The following is a 26001-nucleotide window of genomic DNA, read 5'->3' on the forward strand; positions in this document are numbered from 1 at the left end:
CTGTATATCTCCTCCCCAGCACTCTGCCTGTCTCCAGAACTGCACCCAGGGACTAGCAGGAAGGACAGAAACCTTGTAGTGTAATGAGCACCGATTGAGTGCTTGTCAGGAAAGGGGAGTGTCAGGCTTATCCTTCATCCTTTTCACTGCCAGAGCTGTTTTTGCATTTCTTTGCACATGTTTAAACATTTAAAGCCTGAAGATTACACAACCCCCAAACATAATTTTTCTCAAATCTGAGACCCTTGAGAAGAAATAGCGGTAGTTTACAATTTGTCACACTATCATAAAATTTCAGTAACCAATACACTTAGTTTTAGCGCACAAAAAGCAATAAATATACAATTTGTAAAATATAAAAGATGAGGTTGCATCACATAAATGGTGGATCTAAAAAGTCTGCACACCCCTGTTAAAAACACAGGTTTCTGTGAGACTTGAGATAAATAATAATTTTGGAACTTTTTCCACCTTTTAACTAACCTATAAACTGTACAACTCAGTTGAACAACAAACTGAAATCTTTTAGGTAAAGGGAAGTAAAAATAAACTAAAATATGGTTACATAAGTGTGCACACCCTTCAACTAATACTTTTGTTGAAGTACCTTTTTGATTTTATTCCAGCACTGTCTTTTTGGGTATTTTTTGGGTATGAGTATCAGCATGGCACATCTTGACTTGGCAAGATTTGCCCACTCGCCCTTGCAATCTGACAGATTTGGAGTGTTTTTGCAAGGAAATCTCCTGTGCGCAGCCCCCTTCAGATCACCCCACAGGTCTGGGCTCTTAATCTTCTGGAGAAGCCATTCCTTTGTTGATTGTATGTATTGAATGTATGTTTTGAGTCATTGTCATGCTGAAAGATGAAGTTCCTCTTGACGTTCAGCTTTCTAGCAGAAGCCTGAAGGTTTTGTGCCAATTTTGACTGGTATTTGGAACTCTTCATTATTTCCTCTACCTTGACTAAGGCCCCAGTTCCAGGTGAAAAAAAACTGCCCCAAAGCATGATGCTGCCACCACCACCATGCTTCACTGTGCGTATGGTTTTATTCAGAAAAGGCTTCAGTCTTGCCACTCTACCCCATAGCCCAGACATATAAAGAATACAGGAGATTGTCACATGTAACACACAGCCAGTATTTGCCAGATATTCCTGCAGCTCCTTTTAATGTTGCTGTAGGCCTCTTGGCAGCTTCTCAGACCAGTTTCCTTTTCATCAATTTGAGGGACGTCCAGTTCTTGGTAATGTCACTGTTGGGCCATATTTTCTCCACTTGATGACTGTCTTCATTGTTACATGGTATAGCTAAAGCCTTGGAATTTTTTTTTTTTGTACCCTTCTCCTAACTAAGGTGTCCGTTTATGAACCAGTGGTAATAGATCGCTGCTCAGTTCTCCGGCATTCTCGGAGAACACAGTTCTCCTGTGAATGCAGTTTATGAAGCAGTTCTCCGAACGAAGGGAGAACGGTCTCCAAACGTTGGAAAACGGTCTACAAACTCTGAAAAACGGCTCATTTTACTATAATCTCTCCAGATTACAGTAAAAGATCAGTTTACTAAGCAGAGGTAAATTATCGCTGCTTAGTTTGCGGTCTCTCTGATTCTCCAGCTCTGGGCTGGAGAATCTGGAGGGAGAACACAGATCTCCAGTGAAGGGTTGACATGATCTCCTGAGTGTCATAAACTGTGAATGACCAGAGAATAGCTGAGATCTGTTGAATCGCAGCTATTCTCTGTGTCATAAACTGACACCTAATACCTTTTTAACAATGAGATCCCTCTGATGCTTTGGAAGCTGTCAGCGGACCATGGCTTTTGCTGTAGGATGCAACTCAAAATGTCAGGAAAGACCTACTAGAACGGCTTAAGTTTGTTTGGGGTTAATCAGAGGCACTTTAAATGATGGCAGGTGTGTGACTCCTATTTAACATGATTTTGAATGTGATTGCTTAATTCTGAACACAGCTACATCCCCAGTTATAAGTGGTGTACACTTATGCAACCACATTTTAATGTCTGGCTGAAAATAGACAAAAGTCCATCCAGTTCAACAAACTTTATAATCAAGAAAAAGTAAGGTCCACATATATTTGGACACGGGCACAATTTAAATTTTTTTTTTCCTAGGTATTTAACAAAACATATTCAAGCTGCAGTTATATAATGGATATGGGCTATTAAACCTGCACACTCAGGTTTAATTTGAGGGTATGTACATCCAAATTAGAGAAGAGGTTTAGGAATTACAGCTCTTAAGAGTAGCCATCCCCCCCCCCCCCCCCAAGGGACCAAAAGTAATTGGACAATTGAATCAAAAGCTGTTTCATGGCCAGGTATGGGCTACTCCTTCGTTATTATTTAATCAATTAAGCAGGTAAAAGATCTGGAGTTGATTCTAAGGCTACATTCACACTAGCGTTGTGTGCAGGTGGCAGAGAGGTGTTTGGGAAGCGTTTTTACCGCTTCCCAAACGCCTCTGACAATTCTGCACATTGGAACACATGGTGCTGTTCTAACGGGAGAGTTAGCGTCGCAGCAAAACGGACGCCTCTGGTCGAGTCAGGAGGCGTTGAAGCCTCCTATTCTAGTCTATGGTGCCGCTCCACAAATGGCCAGCAACAACATTCAAACTTCATTATAGGCGTTTGTGGGGTGTTTTTAACGCTCGGAAAACGCCTAGCAACCGCCGGTGAACCGCGCATGCGTCATTTGCGGAGCGTTTGCCGAGCGTCAAACGCTCCGCAAACGCCGGACCAATGCTTGCCAAACGCTATAGGGGCGTTTGGCAAGCGTTGGTAAAACAGTCAAGTGTGAACGAGCCCTTAGTGTGGTATTTTGCATTTGGAATATATTGCTTGGAACCTACATCATGCATTCAAAGGAGCTGTCCATGCAAGTGAAAGATCATTGTAAGGCTTCAAAAAATGAAACCAATCCCTCAGTAGCAACATTAGGAGTGGCCAAATCAACAGTTTGGTACATGCTGAGGGAAGAATAATGCACTGGTGAGCTCGGCAACATAAAAAGGCATGGACGTCCATAAAGAACAGTGTTGGATGATCGCAGGATCCTCTATGGTAAAGAGAAACCCATTCCAACATCCAGACAGGTGAAGGACACTCTCCAGGAGGTGGGCATATCATTGTCAAGTCTACAATCAAGAGAAGACTTCACGAGATCAAATACAGAGGGTTCACCACAAGGTGCAAACCATTCATAAGCCTAACGAAGAGAAGCCAGATTAGGGTTTGCCAAAAAAAAAAAAAAAAAAAAAAAAACAGACCAGTTCTGGAAAAGCATTCTTTAGACGGATGAAACTAAGATCAATCTGTACCAGAATAAAGGGAAGACAAGTGTGGAGACTGCTTGGAACAGCTCATGATCCAAAGCAAACAGCGTCATCTGTAAAACATGGTTGAGTCAGTGTGATTGCATGGGCTCCAGACTTCAGGCAGTTATTGCCAGTAAAGGATTCTCAACATTTAAAATGAACATTTTATTTATGATTATATTCATTTTGTCCAATTACATTTGAGCCCCTGAAAAATGGAGACTGTGAATAACAATGGTTGTAGTTACTAAAATTTGTACTTGATATTTGTTCAACCCCTTGCATTAAAGCTCAAAGTCTGCGCTTCAAATTCATTTGAATTGTTAAATTTTAATTTACTCTAGTGGCACAAAGAGCCACAAGTGTGAAATTTGCGCCTGTGTCCAAATGTATATGGACCTAACTGTATACCCATCTCCCTGATCCTGTTGCCTCCAAGCTTCTCTAGCGCTTGTTCACAACCATATGAACTGCTACCTCACCGACAACAACCTTCTTGATCCCTGACAGTCTGGCTTCCGCCCACAACACTCCACAGAAACTGCCCTACTAAAACTCACTAATGACCTACTAACTGCTAAAACCAACGGCCATTACTCCATACTTGTACTTCTTGACCTTTCTGCTGCCTTTGACAGTCGACCACCGCTTCTCAGTAAACTCCACTCCATTGACCTCCGTAACTCTGCTCTCTCCTGGTTCTCGGCGCACTTTCAGCGTCGCATACAACTCCTCCTCCGCGCCGCTTCCTCTTGGGTACCCCAAAGTTCTGTTCTCAGGCCCCTTCTTTTCTCTCTGTATACCTCCTCCGTGGGCCAACTGATAACCTCCCATGACTTCCAATACCACCTCTATGCTGATGACACCCAGATCTCTCTCCACTCCCCAGCTCACCCCCTCAATCTCCTCACGTATCACAAATCTACTAAGCGACATATCAGCATGGATGTCGCATCACTACCTTAAACTCTATCTTTCAAAAATTGAACTTGTAATATTTCCTCCGCCCCCGATCCCCCCCACTCACGACTTTACCATTAAGATCAACAGCACAACCATTGGTCCTTCCCCTCATGCCAGGGTGCTAGGCATAATCCTAGACTCTGACCTCTCCTTTTGGGCCCCACATCCACTCACTGGCTAAATCCTGCCGCCTCAACCTTGAACATTTCCAAAATCCACCCCTTCCTGACCAGTGACACCACAAAACCACTTATCCACGCCTTGGTTATATCCCGCCTCGATTACTGCAACTCCCTCCTCACTGGTCTACAGTTACACAGGCAATCCCCCCTTCAGTCTATTATGAATGCTGCTAGACTCATACACCTTACCAACCAATCGGCGACTGCTGCTCCGCTCTGCCAATCCCTTCACTGGCTTCCACTAACCCAACGTATAAAATTAAAAATACTAACCACAGCTTGCAAAGCCATCCACAACACTGCCCCTAGCTACATCACCAACCTCATCCACAGATGCCACCCAAATCGCCTGCTCCGCTCCTCCCATGCTATCTTCCTCTAGCTCCCTCATCCCCTCCTCCCACGCTTGCCTCCAGGACTTCTCCAGAGCCTCTCCCATCCTCTGGAACTCCCTACCACAGCATGTCCGGGCAGTCCCCACCCTGTCTGCCTTTAGGCGATCTTTGAAAACTCACTTCAGGGAAGCCTACCCCACCTCCACCTAAGAACTGTACTTGAATCACCTCCACCAGATCATCCCCCGCAGCTATCACCTTTTTGTATCCCCTCCCCCTGCCTTTAGATTGTAAGCTCCACAAGCAGGGCCCTCATATTCCTTCTGTACTGAAATGTATTGTAATTTTACTGTCTCCCTTATATTGTAAAGCGCTGTGCAAACTGTTGGTGCTATATAAATCCTGTATAATATACTAACCATTGATCCAGAGGAAGGCAGAAAACCCAGCAAAGGATGATACAATTTGCTCCTGCAATGGAATAAAATTCCTTCCTGATTCTATTCCCCCCCCGAGAGGCAATCTGATATTCCCTGGTTCAACTTTTTATCTATAAATGTTAGTAACCAGTTATGTTCTGTGTATCCAAGAAAGAATACAGGCTTTTTTTTTCCTTTTTTTTTTTCTTTTTTTAATTTAAGAAATCCACTGAGCTGGCCAAAAACTAACTCTTGAGGGAGTTCCACATTTTCATAGCTCTTACTGTAAAGAAACCTTTCCGTGTTTGGAGAATACATTTCTTTTCCTCAGACATAGTGCCCCTTGTCCTCTGTGGTGACCTCAAGGTGAATAACTACACAGAGTTGATGTATTTATACATGTTGATCATATCCCCCTTAATCTCTTCTCAAGAGAAGTCAGTTCCTCTAATCTTTCCTTATAGCTGAGCTCCTCCATGCCTCAGTTTGGTTGCCCTTCTCTGTACTTTCTCCAGTTCCCCAATGTTCTTTTGTGAATTGGTGGTATTACTAATTCGTACAGAGGTAAAATATCTCTGGAGTCTATACCACTTTAATACGAGAGGATTGTGCTCGCTTTAGAAACCACAGCTTGGCATTTCATGCCATTAAGCTTTGATCTACCAGAACTCCCAGATCCTTCTCCACCATTGATTCCCCCAGTTGTACTCCCCCTAGTATGTATGATGCATGCATATTCTTAGCCCCCAAGTGCATAACCTTACATTTATCAACATTAAACCTCATTTGCCACATAGTTGCCCAATTAAACAGTGCATTGAGGTCGGCTTGTAAATTGGAGACATCCTGTAAGGACGTTATTCCACTGGACAGCTTGGTGTCATCTGCAAAGACTGAAATGGGATTTTTAATCCCAGACCCTATATCGTTTATAAATATATTAAAAAGTAAGGGTCCCAACACTGAACCTTGGAGTACTCCACTGACAACCCTAGACCATTCAGAGTATGAATCGTTAACCACTACTCTGATACAATCTTTTAGCCAGTTTTCTATCCATTTACATACTGGATTTTTTCCAAGCCTGTAAACTTTAACTTGCACATTAGCTTTTTTTTTTTTTTTTTTTGCGATTAAGTTCTCTGTATTGAGACATCCAGACCCTGCTTGTCTCCCCTGCATTACATTCGTTCTTGGCTTTGATGGCCAGGAATCTGTCAACAGGAACCCAGAAGTGACGTTGCATCACTTCTGGGTCAGGACAAGAAGGGGAGGTGAGCGGATGTCTGCTTTCCTCCCTCCCCTATACTGGCATCCTGCTGGCACCCACTGAACCAGTCCCGGGCCTGCAGATGTGCAAGCGGATCTCGGGACATATAGTGGGGCAGAGGCTGCCACTATAGTAAGCTGTGTGGAAGCAATCGGGCGGCAGCATTGCCGCCTGAATGCTTCCACCTGACCAATGATCCCTGCTGCTTAACCGCAGCAGGGTTAAAGGTAAATACAAAAACTCCATGTCCTGGGCGTCGGGCGATAAGAATTGAGCATCCCTATTTACACAAGCCATGTAATTGCTTTTCAATCCGCAGCGTTGTAAATTGCATTGGAAAATTCAATGCAGTATATCAATCTGGAAGAGTTTCATATGCCATTGGTATACAGAACTTCCTAGAAATGTAATTTCCTTTTTTTTTTTTTTTTTTCCCCCCCCTCACTGATTTCCCAGAAGGCAGCACTAAGATGCCAGTCACATTTTTAGGCATCCTCTGCAATACAATATTCTGCAGCAAGAGCTTATTGCTTCCAAAGGATGCTGACACTGCAGCTTTCCTCATTAGAATACTGCAAGTGCTTTACCTGATTAACCATTTGCTAACCAGTCGCGTACCTGCCGACCAGTCGTGTAGTGGTTGTACCGGCATGATGCCTGCAGCTGCAGGCATTACCCTGGTACAGTTTTCAGCCGACAAGTTTCTTGTAATGGCTTTTGGAGCAGCTAATTAGCAGGTTGATTGCTATTACAAGCAGTGGATGTCCCCATCACTACCACCTTCACCGCTTTTACAAGATCTCCTGTCCTACTGGAAATACTGATCAACCAGCCAGCGCTGCCACCAGTTTGTCATGGAGTGAACAAAGACCGAACCAGCTTTGTTGGCTCCATTTTTATATAATAAACCAGAAGCGATGACCTGAATCTTGGTGGGATTTGAACTTTTAAGTGCAGAGGAGGGATTTGGGGTCTTATAGACCTCAGATCCCTCCATAAGAGTACCGGTCACATGTATTTTTTTATTTATTTTTTTCTGCCAGAAGGGATGTTTTACTTTCTTTGACAGGAAAAAATTATCTTTTTTTTTAAAGTGTGTAGGACAGAAAAAAGGAATGTCCCCCAGGGAAAAAAGCCTAGTGTCCCTTCCCGTGATTGCGCGCAAAGAGTAATGCTTGCTTTGTTCACTCACACAGCGTGAGCGTCCCACACATGAGGTATCACCGTGGACGTCCGATCATGGACAGGAATTCTAGTACCAGACTGTAAATCTAAAGTGGTAACTTGTAAAGGCTTTGTAAGAGTCACCTATGGATAGTAACATTTGTCGTTTCACAAGCTTGTGCAATTTTAAAGCATGACATGTTTGGTACCCATTTACTTTGCACAACATTTATAGCTTATAAAAAATGGATTACATAATGCTTTTTGCATTAACATTAAAGTATTTTCCCCCTAAAGTGTTTTAAAAACCACTGCGCAAATACCATGTGACATAAATTGCAAAACCCACCAATTCTCTATGGCCTCGGCTTAAAAAAAAAAAAAAATTTGGGCTTTAACCTTTTCGAGTAGAAAAACTAATTGTTTCCTGTGAACAAAGTGACAGCCTGGTCCTTAAAGAGGAACTTTAGTTAAACTTGATACATTTTAGAAGAATAAGCAGCATATAACAATGTGGCTAACATGATTTAGCCTTTTCATTTATCAAAATCTGCTATTTGAATTGAAAAATTTAGCCTGGAACTGCAGTAACTCTGTAATGCCACCGTGGCCATGTTGACTTTGGGCAGCTGAATCCATCGACTTTTTACTTCTTGGTAACTGTTGCATCCCCTACCTTAGTAAAGGCAAATTGCGCGCATGCGCAGTACAGCAGCGCAGATCACGTGTGCTCAGTGTTACAGTGGGAACTGCACTTGCCCAGTTTGGCAAGAGACCTCGTGCATGCACAGCCCTGCATGTGTGCAGCAATGGTCTCAGAACTCCTCCCCTATCTGCTCCTTTCCGCCCTCCAGCAATTTTCCCTTGCAGCTGTATCTCCTGGCTTTGAAATTATCTCAGGTGTTAAGGGGATTAGAGGATCCTACATCATTTGCTTAGGCGAATGACAGAGGCTGAAGAGTGGACCTACAAAAGTATTTATACATAGAAAACTGTAGTGGTATTCCAGTGCTATTAAAGATGGAGACCATTCAAGCAGACAAACATGAAAACTAATGCTTTAAGTGGTTAATTAAAGTCTCTCCCATTCACGTTACTTTGCAGACATGGTTTCTTCAAAGCAGAAATGTGTAGGAATCTGCAATAGTTAGAGGAGCTTCAGTCTCCACGAAAATATTAAGTTGGCAGCTACAAATACTGCAGCTGCTATAGTTACACTTGCCTATCCAGTGCTGTCCTCACCCGGGCTAGTTCTTTTCAAAGCTTGCAGGGACAGCTATTCAGAGGTCAGTTCCTGCACACCCAATAACTACATCTCCCAAGACACTTTTCTCTATCTGTGTGGGCAGATTCTTTGGGAGTCAGGGCAGCAGTATTGTGTTCCTGATAAGGAAATCAATCTAGTCTTTTGTAGAGTGGGGAAGAAAGGGGTGGAAGGGGGGCTAGAAGGCAGGCAATGTTCTGTATTACAGCTTGCGGAGCTGACTATACATCAAACAAAACTCACATAGTATCAGTGCAGATAAGATTTAAAAAAAAAAGCAAAGTCCCAAATTAAAGTCCAGTATCCCAAACTTTAGTGACTAAAAAACAATTTATCTATAATACAAACATCATAAATTTTCCAGCATGCTCACACAATCTGTGCTAAATCCTTTGCTCCACACTCTCCAAATAGTGTGGATTCTCAAGCTGATATAGCTTTGAGCAACAAAAACGGGCTTAGAGGTGGAGTGTAGTTGCCTCAGATGTTGTTTCTCCCTTTAACTATTCTTGATTGGCTCTCCTTTCAGGGTGATTCCACATAGGGCAACATAAAAGAAAAATGCCAATAGTATAATACTGTATGAGGGTCAAAGAAAATATTTCTTAAAAGACCTTCCTTGCACTCACATTAGGTGGCTTCAAAACCAACTTCCATGGATTCACATGCCTCCCAAACCACTGATTGGTGATTCCTCCAAACTCTCGGATGGATAAGAGTGATTCAATAAATTTGTGACCAGCTTTTATGGACAAAAGCCTCCCAAGCTGCCGCTAATGATTCCCCCTTAAGATCATCCGAACGCTCGCTCATGGATGGATGAAAATGCAAAAGAAAGGAAACCAAATAGCATAACACTGTATAAAAAAAACTTTTAATAAAGTGATGCTTCAAATGCACTCACATTTAAAAACTGAGTAACAAGCCTTTTTAAGAAATCAAGACTCCTTTAAGCAGGCTCCAACAGCCCTCTTGACGTTTCCGGCTAAGCAGACACAATTTAATCAGCATTGGCAGTGAAGAACTGGCAATGGAGAATTCAGTTCATTTTTCCCACACTAAAGATGGCCATGGAACGCCGCATCAGTATGCGTTCCACTAGCCGGATATGACGTCACACATTCAAGGTTGTGCTGCTTCTGACCTGGGTGCAGTAAAGGCACTGTTGCCAGCGCAAATGGGGAATTTAGGAGCACAATGTGCTTTGTCCCAGCATGTATTCTCTGGTTTGTGGATACCTAAACATACTTTTTGTTTTCTATTTCAGGTACTTGTATAGTGCTGTCAATTTTACACAGCGCTTTTACATGTATAGTAAGTTCACATCAGTCCCTAACCCTCAAGGGGCATACAATCTAAGGTCCCTAACTTGCATTCATACATACAAGGGCCAATTTAGACACAGGATCCAATTAACCTACCAGCATGTCTTTTTTGGAGTGTGGGAGGACTCGAGTACCTGTAGGAAACCCGCACAGGGAGGACAAGCAAACTCCAGGCAGGTTGTGCCGTGGCTGGGATTCTAACAAACTCCTAGTATTGCCGGGTGTTTGTGCTAAAAGGAAAAAAAACAAAAAACTTTCCTTTCCAGTCTAAAACCATGGACTTTACAGTATTATGGAGCGAGCCTCTGCTCTTCTAGAACACTGCATACCTAGAAAGGAAAGCCCCACAATCTCTCTACCACCCAGACAGATTAGAACCCTTTAGGTGTTTATCAATAAGAGTTGGCTTTATACACACGTTTAGAGTAAGGAATCGAAGATCCCTGTCAGGAACTAAAGCGGACCATACACTGTCCTTTCTATTTTCAGTTTTAGATGTCAGGCAGGAGGGTGGCACAAGGCTTGCAGACAGTTCACACTGTAGCCAGATTTTTCATGTGAGGGGTTAACCTATCTCAGTTATCACTAAAACAGATTCATCTCTGGTTCACATCAGTGCGACTTGTCATGTGATTTGACCATTTAAAATTGCATGACAAGTTACACCCTATTGGCAATGGAACCGTTCAGATTGGTGCAGCACTATTGGAGTTGCACTGATTTTGAGAATAGTTCCTGCACTATTTTTAGTGATTTCAGGTGCGACTTGCTTAGACATCTGTGCAGATGTCAGGCAAGTTGTACCTGAAATGCAATGACCTGAAGCTTTGAAATTGCGCTTCTTCACTTGAAATAGCATGATTTCAAAGTCCCCATTCAGTGTGAACCAGGGCTTGCTCATTGGAACCTTTTCCCTTTTTTACCTCCCTGTTCTGTAACAACCCAAAACATTTTGGCTTTGCAACCACTTTCTGTACTGGAGACAGCAGTTGCCAGGACCAAGAAGATGACGTTCTATCAAATGCTGGCCATACAGTAGTCAAAAAAATTTGTACTTTGTTTTGTCACATGCACAGTACAAACAGTTGGTTTTTGAATGAACGAAAAAGCTTTCAATTGTCCATTCCGCAGAATTTTTCCAGCGTTTTTTTTCTTGTGTATGTAATCTTGTTTCTGTAACAACTAAAAAAAAAATATGAATTGAAGTGTGAACTGATGTAACCTTTGTGTGTTTTATCAGTTAGCAAAAATGTTAGATTACGAACATTATTATACAGTATTTAGCGCCAAAAGGTTTGCTCAGCACTGTACATTATACATTGTACATATCAGCTGGCGCAGCAGCCTTTGTAATGCAAAATGCCTTGGGACAGTAGTAAGTAGGCTAAAAGATGGACTTGCATGAGCTCAAAAAAGTGCGTACACATTCGCAACAGATTGACGCAGAAAAGTGCAGCAGTGGTATTGGCGGCTCATAGGTAGTGAAGAAAATGTAAGAGGGGTGGGGAGGAGGGAAGAAGGGAATATTGGAGGGGGGGGTTTACTGGTGGTTGAGGTGGGTGGCTAGTATCATGGCACTAAGGTTCAAGCAGAGTGGAGTCCAAATCTGCCGGCAAAGAATATCTATCCAGGGGTGCCAAATTTTGGTGTAGTTAACTGTCATGAAGTGTGGCGTCCATTTTTCCATGGATCATGCAGTGTGGTGTCCATTTTTCCATGGATCATGCAGTGTGGTGTCCATTTTTCCATGGATCATGCAAGTAATGTGATTATTGGCTTCCTTAATGTTGAGTTGGTGATTTCCAGGCCACTGTAGTTTGCCCACAGTTGTAATTTCTAAAGTTTCAGTTTGTGCTTTTGTGAAGTCTGGAGGCCTTTTGGTTTAGGATAGTATGGAATGTCTAACCACATAAAAAAAAAAAATGAAAGGACATTACTGGTCCCAAGGGAAGACAGTTCTTAAAATTACAATTTTATTTACAGCATTGTTGAACAACAAAAGAATTGGTTAGTATTTTAGTGATCAAAGTGCAGTAGCACTGGTGACTGCTACTCTTGACTAAAAATTTAAACCGCGCCACCATGAAGGCAGGGGTGAGTATGCCTCTTAATCGTACAGATAAATGTGTAGTCAGATACCCAGCTATTTGGATCCCAAAACACTGTTCACAGTATAGACATTTGTTCCAGAAACAAGTTACCTGGTCTGAAGCAAAATATGCAGCCATCGCATCTTGCAGTGTATTCATTTTTTGGGTTTAGCAGAATCTTTAGTCGGCTGTAGTCATGCTGTGATTCAGTTCAGGTCACATGCTATGCAGTGAGTATGTTAGAACACACAACCTGCAGCAACTCTGTATTTTCAGTGGCAGCATCAGCAGAGTACTCATGTGACTGTCAGAGCTCCAAACAACTTTTTGCATACGTACACACCCTTGTTAAAATGTCAGGTTTCTGTGAGGTAAAAAGATAATTTCAGAACTTTTTCCACCTTTAATATAACCTAATAAACTGCAACTCAGTTGAACAACAAACTAAAATCTTTTAGGTGGAAAGTAAAAATGAAAAATAAATATGGTTGCATAAGTGTGCACACCTTTAACCTCCTTGGCGGTATGATTCTTTCCGATTTTTTTTTTTTTTTTTTTTGTGCTAAAAGCGGTACCATTTTTTTTGCATGGAAATTGTAGTTTTTTTATTGTAGGCTGTAATTTTTAGGAATAACTCACTGAAATCTGTACGAACAAGAGTCTAGTAAACATTCCGGATATGATAAAACTTGAAACACAAAATCATAAATTATAATTTAATAAATTATAAAAATTAATATAATTATAAATTTAATTCAATAATATAATCAAACCAAAAACACTGACATTTGAAATACAGAGGCAAATTCGCACATCGCTGAGCAAAGTCGCAAAATCGTTTTCAGTGTCTGACGAATTTCCCCACAAATCATTATCACTCAATTCTGCAAGTGGTTCTGATTTACGATCGCTGTTCTAAAACCGCTTTTGACGTAAAGGGACGCTTTTTGGACGCCATGGACGTTTCTAAGTTTCCAGGCAGAAAGAACAGTCAAAATGTAGGCAGCGCACAGGACAAAGCAGTAGGGACAAAATATAAGTGAAATGCATTGAAACCGCAATGACAGCAAAAATGACATTTTTAAAAAATTTCAAATTTCCCGCCCGTACGTCCCGACGTCACAGGGACCGGAACACAGAAGCCAGATGCCGGCATCGGCCGGAGGAGATGGCCGGGGACGCTGCAGGGGACACATCGCGGGAGCGAAGGACAAGGTAAGTGCTGCAGGGACCCCCAGAGCAACGCCGCATGGTAAGCCCGAGTGTAGCTCGGGGTTACCGCTCTTGGTATTGAAATTTACCCCGAGCTACACTCGGGAGACCCGCTAAGGAGGTTAAACTAATACTTTGTTGAAACTCCTTTGGATTTTATTCCAGCACTGTCTTTTTGGGTGGGAGTCTATCAGCATGGCACATCTTGACTTTGCAATCTTTGCCCACTCTATCAGATTGCAAGGACATCTCCTGTGCACAGCCCTCTTCTGAATCCAATTGAAAATCTGTGGAGTGATCTGGTCTGGGCTCTGGCTGGGCCATTCCAAAACTTTTAATCTTCTGGTGATTCCTTTGTTTTGGATGTATGCTTTGGGTTGTCATGCTGAAAGATTAAGTTCCTCTTAATGTTCAGCTTTCTAGCAGAAGCCTGAAGGTTTTATGCCAACTGTTTCTAATTCCCTCTACCTTACCTAAAGCTGCAGTTCCAGCTGAAGAAAAACTGCTCCAAAGCACGATGCTGCCACCACCATGCTTCACAAGGGTATGGTGTTCTTTTGGTGATGTGCAGTGTTTTTGTGCCCAACATATTTTTTTGGAATTTATGGCCAAGAAGTTCAACCTTGGTTTCATCAGACCATAACACATTTTCCCACATGCTTTTGGGAGACTTCAGATGTGTTTTTTGCAAAATTTAGCTGGGCTTGGATGTTTATCTTAAGAAAAGGTTTCCATCTTGCCACTCTACCCCATAGCCCAGATATATGAAGAATACGGGAGATTGTTGTCACATGTACCACACAGACAGTACTTGCCAAATATTTCTGCAGCTCCTTGAATGTTGCTGTAGGCCTGTTGGCAGCCTTCCAGACAAGTTTTCTTGTCTTCATCAATTTTGGAGGGACGTCCAGTTCTTGGTAATGTCACTGTTGCAACATATTTTCTCCACTTGATTGTCTTCACGGTATTCCATGGTATATCTAATGCCTTGGAAATATTTTTGTACCCTTGTCCTGACTGATACCTTTTAACAATGAGATCCCTCCTGATGCTTTGGAAGCTCTCTGCGGACCATGGCTTTTGCTGTAGGATGCGACAAAGAAAATGTCAGTAAAGACCTACTAGAACAGCTGAACTTTATTTGGGGCACTTTAAATGATGGCATATGTGTGAGCTGTGCTCACACTGCATGGGTTAACTGCTTGTTTTGTCTAGGGTTCACTAGAAGGCTATACCTACCCAATCCTTCAATCTTCTGGAAAGCTGCACTCCTACAATCTTCTGGAAAGCTGCACTCCTACATCCAGAGGTGGACAGTTCCTGGTATCTTCTTGTCCAGAGTTGGTCTATGGGTGTGATTGTCAGGTGCAGCCCTACTGCATGGGAAAATGAGTTTTTGGGGTTTTTTTGGTTTTTTTTTCCCCCCTGAGTTCTTTAAAAAAAAAAAAAAAAAAAAAAATTGAATTTAAAAATTGTGGCTAAATGTAATGCTTGCACAAACATGCCTTTTTTTTAAAAGGACTCTTTTGTACTCTTCATCTGATCTTACACATGCCTTTTTTTTAAAGGACCATTATCTGCAAACTTTTTCAACTGAAGGGTAAAATGGAATTTCACCCAAAATCAATCTGCCCACATATTACATTCTGCTGTCGCTAAGCAATCTAACATTGTAAACTGTTCTGCACATAGTATTTACCTGTTGATCCTACCAGTGAATTTGAAAATGGAGTACTTTTTGTGGAGGGCCATCAATCAGCCAGCACTGCCAAGTTCATGAATTTGTCAGCTTTCAGTTCCACTTTTTTTTTTTTCTTTTTTTTTTTTTTGAGTATGGTTTGGGAGATTTATTTGCCCTCCCAGGATGCAAAACTAGAAGTTAGAAGAAATCTCCAAGAGTAATTTGATGTGGGTGTCCCCACTGGAAGATTTAACCTCCCTTTTTGTTAATGGGTGTCAGCTCTGAATTCTTGGATTTCCTCTAGGTTCTGCTTAGAAATACACTTCAAAGGGGAGCCACAAAGTTGTACATAATTTTTGTTTATTCTGAACAGAGGTAAAACATTAGCATGCATATTGCTCAAAATGGGAAAAAAATGCTTAAATATTTAAAAGCAATTGGTTGAAACTTTCTTTCCACAATTTCCAGACTTGTGTGATTTTAAACTGCCAATTTCCATTTGATCTCTACCTATTGAGTTCTATAGTCAGCCCACAAGTAGGCAGTGTTGTGTGCTGTTTTTGTTGGGTACCTCCATGGTGCTTTTTGAAATTCCTTTTTTGTGTAGGGGTTTTTATTTTTGTTTATAAAAATGTAAAATGTTTTAAATTGCATTCATTTACTGGAGTAAATTTTATTTTCCTTTTTTTGGTAGTGTTCTGAGATGAGTTTGGCTTGGCTGCCATGGAGGAAAAGGAATTTCATCAAAGTGGAATGAATAAGGGTCTGCAGTTGCAGTGTGGTTACAATCATCCCTTGCATTTCCCGGGGATGGTGGGGAGTTAAGAGAAAGTTGTTAATTTTTTTTTTTTTTTTTTAAGGGGTTGAGTAATTTTAGAGGTTGATTTATTTACAATGATTGCCTAGGTTCAGAAATGTAGAAGTATATACATTATCTTTTATCAGTGATTTTGTAGATCCAATCAGTGTTACTTCCTTTTTTTTTTTTTTTTTGTATTTTGAAATTTCCTTTTGGCTTTTATTTCAGTAACATCTTAATTTAAGTATTTACATTTTACTAGTTGTTTTTCAGTGTAACAAATGTTTTACAAAACCTTTCATGAAAGCATTGTATAATTTGTTTGATTACGGTTCTTAAGAGAAGTATGGTATTTATTAAAATCATACAAAAGGGCTTCTTTAAAAGGAAATTACTGTATTTCTAAAATTAAAGTTAGACTCTGGATTTTGATTACCTACAGGGAAGCTTCTAATAAAGCTGTACTAGACTAACCTCCCTGGCGGTATGATCATGTCAGGAATTTTGTGCTGAAAGCGGTACCATTTTTTTGCATGGAAATATGTCGTTTTTAATTGTAGGCTGTAATTTTTAGGAATAACTCACTGAAATCTGTCCGAACAAGAGTCTATTAAACATTCCGGATATGATAAAACTTGAAACACAAAATCATAAATTATAATTTAATTAATAATCATAAAAAATAATAATATAATAATAATCAATTTAATTCAATAATATAATCAAACCAAAAACACTGAAATTTGAAATACAGAGGCAAATTCGCACATCGCTGAGCAAAGTCGCAAAATCGTTTTCAGTGTCTGACGAAAATTCAAATTTCCCGCCGGTTCCGCCGCCCGAACGTTCCGACGTCGCGGGGACCGGAACACAGAAGTCAGATGCCGGCATCCGCCGGAGGAGATGGATGGGGACGCTGCAGGGGACACATCGTGGGAGCGAAGGACAAGGTAAGTGCTGCAGGGACCCCCAGAGAACGCTGCATGGTAAGCCCGAGTGTAGCTCGGGGTTACCGTTCTTGGTATAGTAATTCTACCCCGAGCTACACTCGGGAACACCGCTAAGGAGGTTAAAGAAGTACAGCCAAAGCAGAATCCCCCCTGTCAGCTGACCATCAGTCAGTGGGTCCAGGCTGGGGAAAGATCCTGACTTTAAAGTTGGGATCCACCCCCAGTGTGGAGTGGCACCTGGCTCAGCCTCTCGGTGAGCTGCTGAGGGCCTGAGCCAGCCGCTCCCTCCCCCTCCACAGGCCAATGCTCCAGTGGGCATGCTGGGCCGAACAGACAGCTGTGCGAACATGTGATCGCGGAGTTCTCACTTAGAGCTGGCAGGGGACCGATGCAGAATTAGACCGCTGCTGCATCCACCTAAGTATAACGGGGGGGGGGGGAAGCAATTCTATTTTTTTTTTTTTTTATTATCACCTAAATGTGTACTGTTTAGGGGAGATAAAAACTTGGCAGCTGGCGACATCACTGGTGCATATGCTCGGAGAGGCATACCTGTGCTGGTCCTTCAGAGCATGATTGTGGCTCCTGTGCACATGCACGGGAGTGATGGCATTGTAAAGCGCTGAGCAAACTGTTGGCGGTATTTAAATCTTGTATAATAATAATAATCGGTCGCTGCTCAGCCATTTAACACCTGCAAATCCAAAAGGCAGACTGGGGGGGGGGGGGAGATGGAAGCCTCTGCAGCAGTGACAGTGCACTGTTGCTGGGCTTTGTGTTAACGCAAGTCTTTCAGAATTGTTGCAATTTCACAATAACTTGGATAAAACCTTTAAACCTACAGTGTTCCAAATTATGCAAATTCTATTTAAGTGTCACAAAGATGAAATATTTTGTTTTTCAGTTTAACTCATGGATGGCATTGTGTGTCAGGGCTCTTTTGATCACTGAAAACAATCTGACACCTGTGATAATTAGATTGGCCGGTGAGCCCAATTTAAGGAAAAACTACTAAAGGAGGGTGTTCCACATTATTAAGCAGAGCACCATTTTCAAGCAATATGGGGAAGAAAAAGGATCTCTCTGCTGCCGAAAAGAGTGAAATAGTTCAATGCCTTGGACGAGGTATGAAAACATTAGATATTTCACGAAAACGTAAGCGTTATCATCGCACTATTAAGAGATTTGTGGCTGATTCAGAGCACAGATGGGTTCGTGCAGATAAAGGCACGTTGAAGATTTCTGCCAGATCCATGCATCGGATCAAGAAAGCAGCTGCTAAAATACCATTACATAGCAGCAAACAGATATTTGAAGCTGCTGGTGCCTCTGGAGTCCCACGGACATCAAGGTGTAGAGTCCTCCAGAGTCTTGCAACTGTGCATAAACCTTCTATTCGGCCACCACTAACCAATGCTCACAAGCAGAAACGGCTGCATTGGGCAGAAAAATACATGAAGACTAATTTTCAAACAGTCCTGTTCACTGATGAGTGCCGTGTAACCCTGGATGGTCCAGATGGATAGAGTAGTGGATGGTTGGTGGACGGCCACCCTGTTCCAACAAGGCTGCGATGTCAGTAAGGCGGTGGAGTCATTTTTTTTTTTTGTTGGGCCGGAATCATGGGAACAGAGCTGGTCGGCCCCTTTAGGGGCCCCGAGGGTGTAAAGATGACCTCTGCAAAGTATGTGGAGTTTATGACTGACCACTTTCTTCCCTGGTACAGAAGGAAGAACTATGCTTTCCATAATAAAATCATCTTCATGCATGACCATGCACCATCTCATGCTGCAAAGAATACCTCCGCATCAATGGCTGCTATGGGGATAAAAGAGAAAGTCATGGTGTGGCCTCCATCCTCCCCTGACCTCAGTCCTATTGAGAACCTTTGGAGCATCCTCAAGCAAAAGATCTATGAGGGTGGGAGGAAGTTTACATCCAAACAGCAGCTCTGGGAGGCTATTCTGACATTTTGCAAACAAATTCAAGCAGAAACTGTCCAAAAACTCACAAGTTCAATGGATGCAAGACTTGTGAAGCTGCTATCAAATAAGGGGTCCTATGTTACAATGTAACGTGACCTGTTAAAATGTTTAAAAAGTTAAAATGTTAAAAGTTTGAAATCGCTTTTGATTTCAGTAAAAATGCTGCAAACACAACAAATGACAATTTTCAGTTATTTACAACCTATAAAGTGTTTTGAAACTTGCTGTGCGTAATTTGGAACAGTGCATTGGAAGTGTTTTATGTTTAAAAAAAAAATACTATTAGGAGGTCTTTTCAATAAAATTTGAATTGTACTCTTAATAGTTGATAACATGAGAATTATGCTGACTGTTATTTACATCAATTTAGGTAAATGAGAGAAATATCATTTACATAATTTGGGACATGGTGTAAAGGTAAAGCTGCAATCTAGAAGAATGGCCTAATGTGCATATACTGACAGTAGTCCTTTAATGATGTAGCCTGGTCCTGAACCTACCTTTTTTGTATGTTCAAACGGACTGCACAAAACCCTCCGTGGCCTTTACCTTTTGAGTGCTGCTGTGCAGAGTATTAGAGAGAGCTGTTCAAACACATTCGGGCACTGATGGGGGTTTTTTTTTTTTTTTTTTTTTTTTTTAATTGCCTAACTAGGTTAAATGGTATCTTTAAAGTTAATCTCCATACATTGGTCCCTGTTAGTGGATAGTCTTATTGAAACTCCCTTGGTCTTAATTTGGTCCTCTTTTGTGCAGTGTACTGTACTTGTTCAATTCTTTAATGTTTTCTATGATTTTTTTTTTTTTTCCATTCTCATCAATGTGCTCTCCAGTTCCTGGCATTGACGGAGCTTTAACAGATACCAGTCTGACAGATTCCTACTTCAGCACCAGCTTTATCGGAATGAATGGATTTGGAAGTCCTGCGGAAGCAAATTATCCTCGAATGCAGGTAGTAGAATAAACTGAAGCTGATCTTTGAGGTGTGTACAGACATTTTAAAAGTGAAGTTTGGGGATAGGAGAGAAAATAATTTTTCAGTTCTACTTGTGCAGCTGTAGAATCACTTCCATGCTGCATCTATCCCCCGCCGGCTCTAAGGCTGAGACTCTGACACAACTGCTGCTCTTGGCAGAGCGGCGATTCATTCATCGCCATCTTCTCTGCCTCCCCCAGCGCTCACTGGAGCACAGGGCTGTGGATGGGGCAGGAACTGCTGGCTCAGACTTTGTGGATCCTAAGAAAAAGACCAAGGGAAAGAGATCCCTTAGGCCAAGGGGTCCCAATGAGGACAAACTGTGGCTTCTTTGAAAAAAAACAATTCAACCGTTTATTGCAGAATTATCGTAACAACCATGTAAAACATCTTACAAAAATAAAAGGGAAGAAAGGAACAGACACCACCAACAGATTTGAAGGATAGAGATGACGTCCTGAGTGACACCTCGCACTGAGGTCCCGGCACTTCAGTTGGAATGCTATACCCATGGGGATCATGCGCTATATAGATATATGAATTATAAAGTGGGGATACCCCTTATGAGCGATTGGGGGTGATGGCTAGATGCCTCTCCCAATTCAGCACATTCTGTGTTGCTGCTTATACCTTGCAATGAGGGTATTTTTTTGAACTGAGAATATAGGCAGGTGGGAGCAATATTGTTTACCATCATGTTATATGCCATATCATTGACCATTATCAGAGTATCATTTTGTCCTCCGATTTCCATTGTCATACTATCTGTGGCTCCTTTTCACTTTATAATTCATATATCTATATAGGCCTAAATGAGCATTTTAACCCCTTGTAGCCCAACTGCATGGGAGCATTTACTTTCCCTAGAGTTCAGTTTTAAGTTGGGCAAATTTTTCACTTCAAAATTTACCAAGATTATAGGAAAATATATTATCAGGGGTGTGGAAATTTTTGAAAACTATTTGTTCAGTGACTAAATCGGTTCCCCAGTCTACTTTTCCCTTATGACAATCTACTTGTCCTGATTAAAAAAAAAAAAATTAATTTGAACCAAAACCGTATTTTAAATCTGCTGTAAGTAATGTCCGGGGCTTTTAAAAACAAAAGGGGCTTTATGGTGACATAGACAGCGCAATGTTGAAAAATATTAAATGTTTATCTCCTCCTCCCCTCCCTGCCTGTCTCCAGCCCCGCACCCGGGAATTAGCAGGGAGGGGAGAGGCCTTGCAGTGTGACCAACAATTGGGTGCTCGTCAGGAAAGGGGAGTGCTGGGCTTATCCTTTATCCCTTTCACTGCCAGAGCCGCTTTTGCGTTTTTTGCACGTTTTTTAAAAAAAAAAAAAAATTATTTAAGGCCTGAAGATTACACAACTCCAAAACATATTTTCTGAAATCTGAGACCCTAAAGAATAAAATGAGTTCCAATTTCTTATGTCACACGGTATTATTGCAAAGTTAATTTTAGGGCACAACAAGCAATACATTATCCAATGTTTTTAGTAAAATATAAGACTAGGTTGCTTCAAGTAAATAGATATCCAACATGTCAAAGCTTAAATTTGCGTGCGCTCATGAAATGGCAACAAACTTTAGTAACCCTATATTTGCTATAGGTGACGCTTTTAAAGCCCCTTTTTATAGGTCATCAGTTTAGTGTTAGAGGAGGTCTGGTGCTACAATTATTGCTCTCATTCTGGTGTGCATGGCGATATGTAACGTGTATCGCAATCGTCGTTTTCATGCCATAGCGCTTTTACGTGTGTGCGGACATATGTGGGGAAATGTTTTTGGGGGGGTGTTATATGCTTGGGTGTAACTTTTTAACTTGAAAAAATAAACCCTATGTGGTGATTTTTGGTGAAAAGTATTGATTTTTTAAAATTTTTTTTTGAGACATCAGGGTCTAAAAAAATGCAAAAGAAAGCTAATCGCACTGCATTTTATCCTTTCCTGGCCTCAATGGCTGGGATTCTGTCAACGGGGACCTGGAAGCAACTTCATATCACTTCTGAGTCAGGACAAGAAGGGTGGGGGAGAGTGGATGTGTCCGCTCGCCTCACTCCCTTGTACACGCCAGCAGCCACCAAACTGGTCCCGGGCCTACAGATGGGCAAGTGGAGCCTAGGAGACGGCGGGTGGGTGGAGGCTGGCACCATAGTGGGCTATGTGGAAGCAATCGGGCAGCAGCGCGGTCACCCAAATGCTTCCACCTGACATATGAGCATTGCTGCTTGCCCACAGCAGGGCTGAAGGTTAAACAAAAACTACCTGCCTGGAACTGCATGTCCTGGGTGTCTGGCAATAAGAATTGAACATCCCTGTATTATACTGCATGTGACAATTCTGTTTTTATAAATTTTGATATTGGCCAGTGAAGTTTGTTTATGCTGCTTTTTGTGTGTTCCCCTGAGATTTGCACTGTACCAATGACGCCTTTTTTTAGGTACTTTTCGCACAGGCATTTTGTCAAAGAACTTCTAGAAATGTTTTCGTCTAGTCCAGGGGTAAGGACAGCAGTCAGACACTTTAAATTGGATCTGGCTTTAAGTGTAACATGTGGTATAGTGGATCTGAATGTAGTTGAGGGGGGGGGGCTTTGGAATGCCCTTACTGACCACCTTCTGGAAATGCTAGTTACTTGTCATGCTGATCCTTCCTTTTTTTGGCTGTTTTTAATAAAGCATTCCTTATTGTCACTTTGTAAAGGCATTACAAACCTTTTTTACCTGCACCTTATTTTCCACCTGCATATACAGTAAGATGTGCCGTGAGTATGTAGTTTTATGGTTTCCTTTGTTGGCCTATAAGCAGCCTATAGTTGTCTATAGTAGGGTAAATCATATCTTTCTGTCAGATTACTGTTTGAAACATATGTGCCATGGCAGTGCACAGGTTAGCGCATGACCTCTGTAGTCTAAGAACCATCACTTCCCGTAAAACTACATATCCCACAATCCCTGGGTCTGTCTAGTGCTGGTTCAGGTGAACGAAATTACCAGAGCTTACCATGCTGGAAACTAGCATTCACATATTTATGATGAAATGGCTAGGCATGCATGTGACCCAGAACAAGAAGCTGCTTGTCATGTTGGTGAGTAGGGACAAGGTATGTGGAATAATGCATGTGTAGATATGGTAATCCAGGGCTTGATAAATTTTGCATTTGGATCTAGGAGCCAGCTAAAGAAGTTAAAAGCCAGTTTTTTTCATGCCGCCTGCGGAGGCGAAGATGTGTTTGGTGTGCATTCCATCCTCCAGATACCCTGCCCATACTCCAGCCACCTACCACTGGTACTGTTATCCCACCCCTTTTCCAGCCATCCCACACTACTGAACCACTCTCTACCCTCCCCCGCCCCCCCCTCCCCCCAAACCATGGCAACCCACACTGGTACTGCTGAACCCAAACGTACCCCCCCCCCCCCAGGCTTCAAGCCTCCCAGTGCTTGTACTGCTGGGCTGGGGATTTGGATTTTACTAACCCCCCCTCCTTTCCTGGCTGCCAGCCAGCACAGTTGTCTGGAGAAAATAGCACAGGGATTAGAACTACTAATGACTAGTTAAAGCAAGTGCACAATATTTTTAAATGCAGAGCCAATTCAAATGCATTTGCTGAAGTTTGAGAGGTGGGATAAATTTTGATTTAATTCTACCTGTTATACTAGTATGTCATTTTGGTAATTGTACTTAATTTGTTTTGTGTCTTTTGTAGCGAATGACAAACAGCAGCAGTTCTCCAAGCCTTCTCAATGACAGTGCCAAGCCATACACAGGTCATGGTAAGAAAAATGTTATCGAGTATGGATCAGAATTGCTTATTGCAGCATATTTCAGTAAAGGAATACCAATTATTTTAGAGTACCACATTGAAATGAGCTTGTATTTAATCTTTTATTGCCACTAATGTATGTCATGTCAGCCTCAACAGGAGGTTTTACTCCTATGAATGTATGTAAATCTGACTGTCGGCTTCAGGTGGAAGTGATATGGTGGCTTTGTAGGGAGGGAGAGAATTTTGCAGGTTGGTGAGGTGAGAATAAAAATGCGGCTCAACTGCCTATGTAAACTAGGCCTAACTGAGCAAGCTGTGGAATATGCCTGTAGGCAGCAGTAATTTTATACATAATTTTAAAGCAACCCTGTGGCTTTTATCTTTTAGCACTGGTCCTTAATCAGTGGCTTTAAGACCTTTTTATATAAAAAAAAAGCAATATATAGTTTATTTTCTTGGCTATGTTCCATTGCTGTTTTTATCATTGGATTGAATGTTAGTTGTCCAAATGCTCACTCCATCTAAAGCCTGTGGTGTGTGGTGTGTTTTTTTTTTTTTTTTTTTTTTTTTTAATAGTGGGGGAATGGCAAGAATTTTTATAATTTCTTTGAATCCCAGAAACAGATTGAGGAGAAAATGTCCCAATTGTAAACGGTGGTTAAACCTTTCCACTCCAAGATTAGTTTGGTAAAGCATTGTTTTCCCCAAAGCCCTAAACCTTCTGGGGTGATCACAAACAACCCCCCCCCGGCACTCTTGCCTCCTCCTTTTGTTTGCCCCCATAGTATGCCACTTGCTATGTGGGCAGATGTTCAGGCTTGATCCTGAGCTGGGCTGTGTGCATCTTGACATAAGAGAAGACTACAGCCAGGCAGTGTTGGATTGGTCCTGGAGTGAGCAAGAAGGGGAGGGGTGCAGAGCATGTCCTAAACTTTTTACCTTGAGACCCTTTTCATACTGACAGTCCGATCAGGTCCAACTGTCATTTTTCTCAGCTTGACTGGATCAGACCATCCATAGTGTTCTATTGCCCGGCGGGCGTTGGCTAACGTGTCCACTGACATCCACCAGCGTCTGATCCTGTACGCTAAAAACAGATGGATGGGGAGATTGGATCAGATGACAGTGAGGTGGAAACAGGCGGTCCATTTTTCATCCGACCTCCCCATAGAAAACAGCAGGATGTGTCTGTGTCCACTCTGGAGCAGGCACAGACCTGTCATCAATTTGCTTACTGGGGATCAGAGGAGAGATCCCCTGCTAAGAAAGCAGATCCACTGACTGGTCCGCCCTGTATGAAAGGGGACTAATGCAGTTTGTTTTGGAACTAAGGGCTATTGCACATGGGTGTATTAAATATTCCCGCGTAGTCATGTTTTGGTGCCCAATTACATATACTCGTTTGCTAAAATGTTAATTTATTCTAGTAACTAGAATGAATTGCGCACACACTTGCATGTGTCTACATATAAGTTATGCCAGTTATCTCCCTGCCAAATGAAGGTCTGGGGCTTTTTTTCTTGCCTCTAAATGCTGATATAAACCGCACAATGTGCATGGACACAGGTTGAAACCAGTTTGGGAGATAAATCTGTGCTTTTAAAGTCTTAGGCCCCTAGTGTGGTAAGAAATCGAATGAAGACCATGCACCTTAAAATTGTTCTAAAGTCAAAACATTTTCCTTAATTCATTCCTTGCATTTTTAAGGTAAAAATGTCCCAATAGATGTATTGGCCACTCTCTAAACACCCAAGTCCTCATTTGATCCAGCGATGTGCCTGACTACAACTTTCTCCTATTCTCTGCAAATTGGACTTGTATTGGTTGTGGACCTTTATGAACATACATTTTTGTGCTTTGAAAATCCTCTTTAATAGAGAAACGAGGCTGTAATTGAGCAGCAAATTGTCCAGATACAGGTGGTCCTGACAAGTGCAACTTGAATATAAAATTTAAAAGCCCTGAGACCTCCATTAACAATATCATTCTGTTTTTGTCCATTTTAGATCCTTTAGGCTCTCCAGCTTCCACACTGTTTAATGACTTTGCTGGTCTCAGCATTTCTCAAAGACGAAAGGTAGGTTTTGTTTTTCACATTGGCACCTGTTTGAGTTTTCTTTTATACCCCTTTTGCTAGCTTTTTCAATTTGTCCATTTTAGGTTTGTGTGCTTGGTTCAAAAATATTCTAGAACCTTGCTACCAACCTTTGACCTTTTTATTGGTGTAGGGTACACACTTGGCACAGTTCTGTGCAAAACCTTTAAAACAGCAATGGCT

General features: G+C 41.8%; 1 protein-coding gene across 1 annotated transcript in view; it reads left to right on the forward strand.

The window, feature by feature from the left end:
* PAN3 (poly(A) specific ribonuclease subunit PAN3) overlaps positions 1-26001 on the forward strand; it is a 90498-nt gene that overhangs the window by 19618 nt on the left and 44879 nt on the right. The window contains exons 2-4 of the mRNA XM_089685841.1: positions 19808-19926; positions 23664-23730; positions 25730-25800. Coding sequence (XP_089541967.1) covers positions 19808-19926; positions 23664-23730; positions 25730-25800 — 257 coding nt within the window. The remainder of the gene's footprint in view (positions 1-19807; positions 19927-23663; positions 23731-25729; positions 25801-26001) is intronic.

The sequence above is a fragment of the Staurois parvus genome, unplaced genomic scaffold (genome assembly GCF_062004578.1).
Source record: "Staurois parvus isolate SC_StPar_1 unplaced genomic scaffold, SC_StPar_1.0 ptg000387l, whole genome shotgun sequence".
NCBI lineage: Eukaryota > Metazoa > Chordata > Amphibia > Anura > Ranidae > Staurois > Staurois parvus.